Source organism: Corylus avellana, chromosome 4, assembly GCF_965113065.1.
Source record: "Corylus avellana chromosome 4, dhCorAvel1.hap1.2, whole genome shotgun sequence".
In the NCBI taxonomy this organism is placed as follows: Eukaryota; Viridiplantae; Streptophyta; class Magnoliopsida; order Fagales; family Betulaceae; genus Corylus; species Corylus avellana.
In genome coordinates, this window is record NC_142493.1 from 24,119,124 (window position 1) to 24,130,221 (window position 11,098).

Consider the following 11,098-nt stretch of genomic DNA (forward strand, 5'->3'; position numbering starts at 1 on the left):
CTTGAACACATGCATCATTTGTCATTCTTGACATGACTTTAACATTTACTTGCACATAATTAAGCATAATTTGTCATGACATGTGGCATCACTACCCTGGTTGCATGCTCGAGCCTTCTCCTTGATTGATCGGGATTTACACAAAAACTTGAAACTTCAAGTTTCGACACCAATCTTCGGTCTTCTTTTAGCTGTCTCTTACGATTATGTCAAAATATATAATTATTGTTGGCAGGGGCGGAAGTAGACATTTAAGGGTGGGGGGACAAAATTTTAAGAAGTAACAATTTAGGGGTAAAAATTTAGTTTTGGGAGGACATTTCATAAAAAAATTATAAATTTTAGGTGTAAAATTTAAAATTTTAAGGGTAATTTTAAAATTTTGGGGGGACTCTACACAGGTCCGCCCCTAATTGTTGGTCAATATAAGTATATTTTAATTAAACATAGTTTTAGGTTGATGTTTTTAGCTGTTTTAAATATATTAAAAGGATTTCAATTTCATATTGAGCTCTAAATATATATACACTAGGAGGAATTGAAGAAACCAATAAAGGAACTTGTGGAATAGGGATAATCACGAGGTCCCCTTTTCTCACATAAAAGCAAACACCCAACAGAGAAAGGCACGAGAGAATTCTATGACTTTGCAGAGGCATGTGTTTTTAATAAACAATCGTCTGGACCTAGTCATTGCAACCTCATTTGTGAGAAGGCATCACTTCTTTTGAAATTATGAGGAACCCTAGTGACTAGTAATGTTCTCCAGGATATCATCTTTTGGGGCCGAGACGAGAGGTACCCTAGAGACTGTCCCTGTAGAAAGTTGGACAAACTGATCTAATTGAAGGCGAAGACTGGCGATTGTTCAACTCTTCGACAACATGAAAAAACCAAAATATTTTTATGTTGTAAATAAATGTAGATATTTATAGGTTAATATAATAATATGGATTGAATGAATATATAAGAAATATTTGTTGATTGTTTATCGTATAAGTTAAAAGTCAAAAAAAAAAAAAAAAAAAAAAAAGTTTTATGTGGATGATTTTTTAACCTGTCACATCTATCAAACTTAATTACCATCTCCTATATCATACTCTTACTGAATGCGTCAAATTTATAGACTGCCCTTTCTTATAAGCAAAAAATTTGGATCTTATTTCATTTGAAGTCTCACAAGCACTAGGGGCAAATATAAGGTATTATATATATATAGATTTGATAATGAAGGATTATTGTAAAGATTCTGTCTTAATTAAGACTTTAGATCTGGACAAATTAAGGTGGCCGGCTCTAAGAAAGTTTTACAACCCTTTGAAGAGTTTGCTAAATCCGTGATCAAGCTGAACAAAAATTATGATCGATTGTTTTCCCAATTTGAACAATTTAGTATTGGAAAAAGGAACAAAATCAGATGGAAAATACATTAATTGTATAAACATATAATTTGGTATATATATAGCTTTATATGATTATGTCCATATTAACAATACAAAAACCAAACTGAAGTAATTAAACACATGTCATTTCGCTTATACATTTTCTTTCGAAGCAAATATTTCTGTGCAATGCAGTTCGATCGGGCTTGATAGAATCAGTAGAAGCAATAGATTAGCATCAAAAACACAAGCTCAAACCACCACGTACGTACAGATGTTTCTGCCAAATCCCAGGAAATAAACTGTAACTGCACTATTGATCTTTCTGCCCAACACCAGAGACTGTGAATCTAATTGAGACCAAAATCAAATCCAAATTTCTTCCTCGAGAACCCAAGCTGAGAGATAATTTACTCTAATTTAGAGTGATGAATCCTTTTTGGGTTGCTGTGGCTTGTGACTTCTCTCAAACACCACCTCCCAAGCCTCTTGCTTCTGATCCTTTCATGATTCTCAGCCTTTTGCAGGACGTCATGAACATACTGCAACAAGATCGTAGGTAGATTTGTAAGTAGTGAGACATATAAAGTTTGTACTTATTTTAAAAGCTTAAGTTGATGATAAAAATGATTGAATTTAATGGTTTTAATTTATATTTTAACGCTCTTCTTTGCATGTGGACTCAATTTCTCTCTTATTAGGTGAAATGCAACACAAAATATTTAATTGAAATGAGAGATGAAAACGAAAACATTGTTCAAATTCAAGATCTCTTCTATGATATCATGTTAAATTATTTTAATTTATATCCTAACAAGATGGAGAGTGAGAGACAACTTACTCCCATGGAACATCTCCAACCAGCATCCAGTCACCATCTTTGTCTTCGTAAGTTGGTGCATATTCGGAACCCTTGTAGCCATCCCTCTCTGAATACTCACCTGGAAAAAGGCAAAAACCATGGTTATCAGTTTCACCGTCAGAAAACACCACCAAATTCGCAAGAAACAACTAACAACATCAAAACATTTAGACAACAAAAGCAACAAGAACAACCGATGTTGTTGTTAATTACCTATGGTGAATTTGAATATGTTCTCCAAAGCCTTGAGGAGTTCCGGATAGCCTTTGTAAATCCTCAGGTCAATCTTTCTCAGGTAAGGGGCTCCATCCATGCTTACTTTCACGTAAATCCCAGATGCCTCAGCCTCACTCTTCTTTGGCTGCAAGTTGTTTTTCCTGTAGGATCTGACAGGCGGCCACCCAACTATTTGCGTCCTGTCATGTCAAAATAAGATGAATTTAATTATTTAATTTATATTTTAACATACATGAATTTAATCATTTAATTTATATTCTAACGTGAACTTACTTGGCGGGAGGGGGAGTTTCATGATCATCAGCATGTTGAGCATCAGAAGAAGCACCACCCTTTGATCCACATTCCTTGCTTGTATCAGACAACTGCCGCTTGTTGTTGTTTCTTGCACCAAAAAGTGATGCTTCTTGAGAATCATCTGTCCCCGGCAACCCCAATCTAAGCTCGGTTGCCTTGAGGTTGAGCTCAATATTCTCATATGCGACCTTGCTTTCCATTTTGAGTATAATCTTGGACCAAAATTGTGATTGTTGAAAGAAGATGAAGGAAATGTGTAATGGGTTTTGGGAAGGTGGGAAATGGAAGGTTGAGTTTTATAGGATATTAATAATTATAAAGAAGGTAGTGAATGGGGGAGGGGGGGCTTTGTTACTCTCGCAATATATGCATGAATTATGGACAAAGGCAAGCTAAGCTGTCGGTAGCAAATAGAACCAACTTTTAGGCGACAAGGGTGGGACAAGCTCAGCCGCCCATATGGAAGACTGTGGATTAAGTGGGACGGTCAAGATGCGTTTTGGGGGGTTGTGTGAGGGAAATCAGGAGCGTCGGTTTGAAGGAAAGGAGGGGGACATGCCCATGTGAACGGGGGTCCACATGGGTGTTTGGTATGGGCAAGCCATGGCCATGTGGGACTCTATTTTGGCAGAGTTTTCATTTGGTTTATGGATTATGGGGTACATCACATGTGAAATGCCATGTGTATATGGTCCGCCCAGCTGACATTCATTTCTATATATATATATATATATATATATATTTTTTTTTTTTTTCCTTTTTATTTCTAACCTAAGAATTTACTATTTGGATCCAGGCCTTTTATAATTAATTGGGCAAATGCTATTTGTCATTCCCCTCACCATCTCCTCTCTCTTGTTTTTATTTTATTATTATTTTTTTTTTTGGAAAAAATCAAAATGTTGAAAGAGGAAGATGGTGGGAAAATGGTGAGGAGAATGTATTCTAGCATCCCTCTAATTAATTGAGATGATCGAAATTCAAAATAGATGTGCACTCAAATATCTGCATGTATTGGACCGTACCAAATTATTCCTTTTTTTTTTTTTTGACATATTTCTTATTTGTTGTTCTTTTATATATATATATATATATATATATATATATATTCTTCCTTATGCAGCTTATTTTGGTTTAACAATAACTTATAGGGTAAAGTTCACTTAACCCTCTCAAACTATCACCTCAATGACAATTTACCCCCCCCTCCCAACTATCAATTGCGACAATTTACCCCTAAAACTACCAAAACAATGACAATATACTCTCAATTTTTAAAAAATGACAAAATTACTCTTACTAAAATAAAAACAAAATACTAACATTTAATTTTTTTTTCAAACTTTTTAAGGGCATTTTTGTCTTATTAAAAATTTTATAGGGGTAATTTTGTCTTTTTGCTATCATTGAGGGGTACATTGTCATTGTTTTGGTAATTTGGGGGGTAAATTGTTGTAATTGATAGTTTGAGAGTAGATTATCATTGAGGTGATAGTTTGAGGGAGTTAAGTGAACTTTACCCTAATTTATATTTGTTGAATTCTTATTTTTGCTGTCCACTTCCTTTATGTATTTTTTTTTTCTTCCTTATGCAGCTTATATTTGTTGTTCCTATTTTTTTTTTTAATTTTTAATTTTAATTTTATTTATTTTTTTCATTCCCAGCCATTGCCAATTTAAAGCTTGAAACAACTTTAGTTTTAAGGAAAGAGAAATAAACTATACACACTTTCACACTCTCAAGTACACATTTTAAGATGTAGCACTAAAAACCACAACTTTAAAGAAGACATAAGTTGAGAGTGTGAGAATAGGAGTGTGTGTAGCAGGTCTCTTTCTTTTATATATCCGTCTCTATCCACCATCCATATATATTTCTTTTAAATTCACCATTAGAACTGTTTAGGGTGTAATCAATTTTTTTCTAAAAATAAAATAAAATAATGGACGATTAAAAAATAGGAGATCTCATGCATGCATATTCTCAAATGTGTAAGGTACCATGCATTAATTGTTGGTTGCATTATTAATTGGCTTGAGTAATGTAGGGATAGCAACATTGATGAAATCCAGAAAGTAAAGTACTGAAGTTTGTGGTATATATCTGATGAACATGGCAGAGGGAAGCTGTAAGGGTAAATTGCAGTACGTACTTGTGGTAGCAGTCTAGCAGACCTAAGAGCCTAGCACTTGCTCACTCCAAAACTGTTGGAAAGAAAGCGATCGATGCACAACCAATTGAATCATATCTACCTCTACCATTAATTTGCAGATTTTGATCCACAAGAATTGCCAGGTTGGATATGATATGACGCATCAATAGCGTTGATAATACCGCGTTGGCATTGCAGTGAGGGCACCAAAGCTTTGACCAACTACTTGTGATACTCTCTGATTTGTGTTTGGAATCCTAGAAAGAAAACGTGTGGTTGACATTGAATTCTTCTTCCCATCTTTCCTGCTTCAACTATCTATCTTGAATTCTTGTGGTATGTTCAATGTTGCAATTGCCACCTAAAAATTAGGTGAAAAGGTGGGTGGTTGATAACCAATCGCTAACTGCTAACTATTTTTGAAAGCGATTAAAAAAATCATTTACCGCCGAGTAGTTAAGTTAGTTGTTTTAAGTTTTTTCAAAATTGCTAACCGCTAACCGTTAACTGCCTATACTAGAAATAATGTTATATGTAGTATGATATTATTTTATTACCATAGAAACGACATCGTTTTGATTTTTTTTTTTTAAACAAGTTTTAAAATTTTTTCTTTTAAAAAGCTGTTAACGGTTATTAAAGTTATTAACCACTAACTACCGGTTAAGCGCCTAGCGGTTAGTGAATTTTACTAATCGCCTGGAAGATTACGGTTAGCGATTTTAGCCAATAACCGCCAACTGTAACCACCTTTTCACCCTTATTAAAAATATTGGACCTCTATTCTTTCGGTGTTTGGACCGCCTCGAAAGTCTCTAGATGTATCAACTCTCGGGCACACTCGATTGTAAAATAGGCCGCTTCTCACTTAATATTTGAAAGCATTCTTGATAATTTTTCTTTCATTTCTGCTTTGAAAATTAAGAGTGGCAAATACCCTCTCTTGTAATTGTTTTGTTGTTTGTTTTTCCTTCCCCTTTTTTCCCACACTTGAATTAAAAAAAAAAAAAAAAAAAAAAAAAAAAAAAGAAGAAGAAGAAGAAGTTGCCTGGAAAGCACAAAATGAAATAAATCATGTATTAACCTCAATGTGATTGATAAGCTTTAGAGTTCTAGGCACTCAATTGAAATGTTCATTTTTCAACCAAAAACAAAACCACACACACAAATAATGAGAGATCCAAACTTAGGACTTTTAGCTCTGATATTATTTTTCAACATGATTGTAGGTATATATTCCACAATATGGTATAGCGGTTCTATAATTAACATGTAAAAACAAGAGGCAGTTCTAATGAAATAATTTATATTCTTGACAACTATAGTTAATTATGAATTAAGTATATGCTCTTGTCATATATATATATATAAAAGCCGAGTTTTGAAGTAGGGAATGCTTAGAATTGCAACACGTGTCTTCCTAACTCCATCTCTCACGTCTCTCTCTCTCTCTCTCTCCCTCTATCTCAACTTAAATGTCTTAAACTAATTCTATGGTTTAAGACACTATGGTTTAAGACATTTAATTAATTGTGTTAACTCTCACTCTCCCATAATTTGTGTTTCAACCGTTTTTTGTCTCTCTCTCTCTCTCTCTCTCTCTACTTAAATTTCTTAAACTAATTTTATGGTTTAAGACAATTAATTGTGCTAACTCTCACTCTCCCATAATTTGTGTTTCAATCGTTTTTTTTTTTTAATTAATTGTGCTAACTCTCTCCTATAATTTGTTGTTTCAACCGTTTTTTGTCTCTCTCTCTCCCTCTATCTCCACTTAATTGTCTTAAATCTCTCTCCCATAATTTTATATCTAAATTCGTTTTTTTTTTTTTTAATTAATCATATATATATATAAAAGCCGAGTTTTGAAGTAGGGAATGCTTAGAATTGCAACACGTGTCCTCCTAACTCCATCTCCCACGTCTCTCTCTCTCTCTCTCTCTCCCTCTATCTCAACTTAAATGTCTTAAACTAATTCTATGGTTTAAGACACTATAGTTTAAGACATTTAATTAATTGTGCTAACTCTCACTCTCCCATAATTAGTGTTTCAACCGTTTTTTGTCTCTCTCTCTCTCTCTCTCTCTACTTAAATGTCTTAAACTAATTTTATGGTTTAAGACAATTAATTGTGCTAACTCTCACTCTCCCATAATTTGTGTTTCAATCGTTTTTTTTTTTTTTTTTTTTTAAATTGTGCTAACTCTCGCCTATAATTTGTTGTTTCAACCGTTTTTTGTCTCTCTCTCTCTCCCTCTATCTCCACTTAATTGTCTTAAATCTCTCTCCCATAATTTTATATCTAAATTCGTTTTTTTTTTTTTTTTTTAATTAATTGTGTTAACTCTCACTCTCCCATAATCTCTCTCTCTCCTATAATTTATGTTTCAACCGTTTTTTTTTTTTAATATAATTTTATGTTTGAACCTTTTCTTTTCTTTCTCTAAACTAATTATATGGTTTAAGTGTCATAACTATTTCTCTCTCCCATAATTTTTTTTTAATTAATTGTGCTAACTCTCTCTCCTATAAATCCGTAGGTCTCTCTCTCTCTCTCTCTCCCTCTATCTCCACTTAAATGTCTTAAATCTCTCTCTCTCTCTCTCTCTCTCTCTCTCATAATTTATGTTTGAACCGATTTTTTGATTTTTTATTTGTAATGCATTGAGTTATCTTAATGAAGAAAACAAAAGGTTTTCAAATTCTCTATTTCTCTCTCTTTATTTAATTTTCTTTTTATCTTCTCGTACTTTATGTTTATATCTCAATGTGAGATATATTATTATATATATTCATCATCATCATATATAAAAGCCGAGTTTTGACGTAAGGAATGCTTAGAATTGCGACACGTGTCCTCCTAACTCCATCTCCCACGTGTCTCTCTCTCTCTCTCTCTCCCTTTATCTCAACTTAAATATCTTAAACTAATTCTATGGTTTAAGACACTATGGTTTAAGACATTTAATTAATTGTGCTAACTTTCACTCTCCCATAATTTGTGTTTCAACCATTTTTTTGTCTCTCTCTCTCTCTCTCTCCCTCTATCTCCACTTAATTGTCATAAATCTCTCTCCCATAATTTTATATCTGAATTCTTTTTTTTTTTTTTAATTAATTGTGCTAACTCTCACTCTCCCATAATCTCTCTCTCTCTCCCATAATTTATGTTTCAACCGTTTTTTTTTAATATAATTTTATGTTTGAACCTTTTCTTTTCTCTCTCTAAACTAATTATATGGTTTAAGTGTCTTACTATTTCTCTCTCCCATAATTCTCTCTCTCTCTCTCTCTCTCTCTCTCTCTCTCTCTCCCTCTATCTCCACTTAAATGTCTTAAATATTTCTCCCATAATTTTATATCTGAATTCATTTTTTTTTAATTAATTGTGCTAACTCTCACTCTCCCATAAAAGCCGAGTTTTGATAGGGAGTGCTTAGAATTGCAACACGTGTCCTCCTAACTCCATTTTTCTTTTGTCTTAACTCTCTCTCCCATAAATCCGTAGGTCTCTCTCTCTCTCCCCCTTTATCTCCACTTAAATGTCTTAAATCTCTCTCTCCCATAATTTATGTTTGAATCGATTTTTTTATTTTTTATTTGTAATGCATTGAATTGTCTTAATGAAGAAAACAAAAGGTTTTCAAATTCTCTATTTCTCTCTCTTTATTTAATTTTCTTTTTATCTTCTCTTGCTTTATGTTTATATCTCAATGTGAGATATATTATTATATATATTCATCATCATCATATATAAAAGCCGAGTTTTAGCTCAGAGAGAGCGTAGAATTGCAACATGTGTCCTGAACTTTTTTTTTTTTTTTTTTTTTTTTGTCTTAACTCTCTCTCCCATAAATCCGTAGGTCTCTCTCTCTCCCTCTATCTCCACTTAAATATCTTAAATCTTTTTCTCTCCCATAATTTATGTTTGAACCGATTTTTTGATTTTTTTTTTTTTGAGAAAAGCAATCATTCTTATTAATATCTCAGTTCAGCAAAGTTTGAAAAAAACTCAGCCAAAAAACATCACATGAAAATCAGTCCAGTACATCATCCCTATCCACTCTCTCCCCACCAGATAACAGACAAACAGTGAGCGCCACCTCAAAGGCTGCACAAACTGCTGCCCCCGATGGGTTTTTTGAGAGTGGAAACAGATGCTACATCTCTACTGTTTGCTTCAGAAAATTCAGCTGCCGCCACTCTAGCTTGGTTGACCAACACGTTGGGATGCATGAAGGAACCTTCATGAACAAACGCATTTCTGCGATTCCACACACGTCGCACAATTCCCGCAAACAGCCGAAGTTCCTCAGTATCACACATCTGGAACATCGCTTCTACCACCTGTCGGAATGTTGGGCCTGCAAGAGAACTTTTGTGAAACTTCTTGATACTCCCACTCCATACATCTCTCGCAGAGGGACAGCCCCACAAGATGTGGAAGCACGTCTCCTCCTCAAGAGCACAAACTGGACACAATGCATCCTTGGTGATCTTCCTCCTAAAAAGGCTCGCTTTAGTCGGAAGGATTTCATGGCATGCTCTCCATAGGAAATTCTTTTCCGCATTCGGGATTTTTAAGCTCCATAAGATGCCCCACAACGCCTTATCTGCACCGCTGGAGGAGCTGCTGGCCTGCAGCTGAGCAGCCCGTTTCATAGCCCCATGGTAAGCGCTCTTAACTGTAAACAAGCCATTGGCAGTGGCCCCCCAGATGACCTCATCATGTCGGTATATGTTAACAGGGATCTTTAGGATTGCACTTACCTCCTCAGGGAGAAAACAGGTTTCCAGCAACCTTTTGTTCCATCCATGTGATTCACGATCAATGAGTTCCGCTACTTTGGCTTCCGGATTAAGCACCTGTGGAGCCGATTGGATTGCATAGGTTGTAGGAATCGGTACCCATTTGTCACCCCAAATCTTCGTGTTTTCCCCATTTCCTATCTTCCAAAATAGTCCTTCCTTTAGAAGATCACAAGATCCCAAAATACTCCTCCATGCATAGGAGGGCTTGCTCCCTAATTTCGCTTCAAGAACCGAGCTATTGACATAGTACTTTGCCTTCATAATTTGGGAGACTAGACTATCGGAGGTCCGCCAAAGCCGCCAACATTGCTTGGCGAGGAGTGCCTTATTAAAACATTTAAAATCCCGAAATCCCATACCTCCTTGGGATTTTGGAATGCCCATTTTGCTCCACTTCATCCATCTTATATTCGACGCTCCCCACCAAAATTGTTGCATTAGAGAATTGAGCTTTGTGCACAACGCTTTTGGAAGCATGAAGACACTCATACAATAAGTAGGAATGGCTTGTATCACCGCCTTGACTAATATTTCCCTCCCTGCTTGCGATAGCAATTTGAGTTTCCAATCTTGCAGACGCTTCCACACTCTATCAACAATGCTTGTAAATTCTTTTGTCCGAGATTTCCCCACCAATGCTGGCAATCCCAAGTACCTATCATATCTTTGGGAACTTGGGATTCTGGACACTTCAAGAATTTTTTTTCTACTCGCCTGAGGGGTATTCCGACTAAAAAAGATAGCCGTCTTGGAGGTGTTCAGTTTTTGACCCGAGGCCATCTCATAGTTGCGGAGTAGGGACGATAACCTATTCCAGTGACCCAAATCTGCTCTGCAAAACAGTAAACTATCGTCAGCAAAAAAGAGGTGATTTAGTCGTGGGCCTCTCTTGGAGGTGGGGACACCCTCTAACACACCCCTTCTATCCGCCTCCGATAGGGAGGAGCTCAGCGCCTCCGCACAAAGCAAGAACAAATATGGCGAAATAGGGTCCCCTTGGCGAATACCCCTAGTAGGGGTTATCGTTCCCGTTGGTATCCCATTCACCAAAACTGCATATTTCGCTGAGGTGACACACATCAGGACAAGTTGAATCCACCTTGGTGCAAACCCCATTTTTTCCATAACTGCCTCCAAAAACCCCCATTCCACCCTATCATAGGCCTTACTCATGTCAATTTTGACCGCCATATAGCCCTTCTTACCCCTCATCCGCGTGTGCATCGTATGTAGGGTCTCATAGGCAGCCAAAATGTTATCAGTTATCAACCTCCCTGGTATAAAGGCACTCTGATAATGGGAGATAATATGGGGTAAAAACACCTTCAGCCTATTAGCCAAAACCTTAGAAATAA

At 35.7% G+C, this 11,098-nt stretch overlaps 1 protein-coding gene across 1 annotated transcript; it reads right to left on the reverse strand.

Moving 5' to 3' along the window:
- Positions 1-1,404: 1,404 nt before the first annotated feature.
- ATAUX2-11 (AUX/IAA transcriptional regulator family protein) lies at positions 1,405-3,139 on the reverse strand. Its single transcript, XM_059590077.2, has 4 exons — positions 2,755-3,139; positions 2,458-2,660; positions 2,224-2,323; positions 1,405-1,924 (listed from the first exon to the last, which is right to left on the reverse strand). Exons 1-4 carry the CDS (start codon positions 2,976-2,978, stop codon positions 1,849-1,851), a joined length of 603 nt encoding a protein of 200 aa, XP_059446060.2. The 5' UTR covers positions 2,979-3,139; the 3' UTR covers positions 1,405-1,848.
- Between the last annotated feature and the right edge of the window lie 7,959 nt (positions 3,140-11,098).

Coding starts and splice junctions, on each gene's coding strand:
- ATAUX2-11 (XM_059590077.2), bottom strand. CDS start 2,978: ATGGAAAGCAAGGTCGCATATGAGAATATTGAGCTCAACCTCAAGGCA. Junction 2,324..2,457: donor CATATTCAAATTCACCATAG/GTAATTAACAAC, acceptor GCCTTTTTCCAG/GTGAGTATTCAGAGAGGGAT. Junction 1,925..2,223: donor GTTGGAGATGTTCCATGGGA/GTAAGTTGTCTC, acceptor ATCTTGTTGCAG/TATGTTCATGACGTCCTGCA.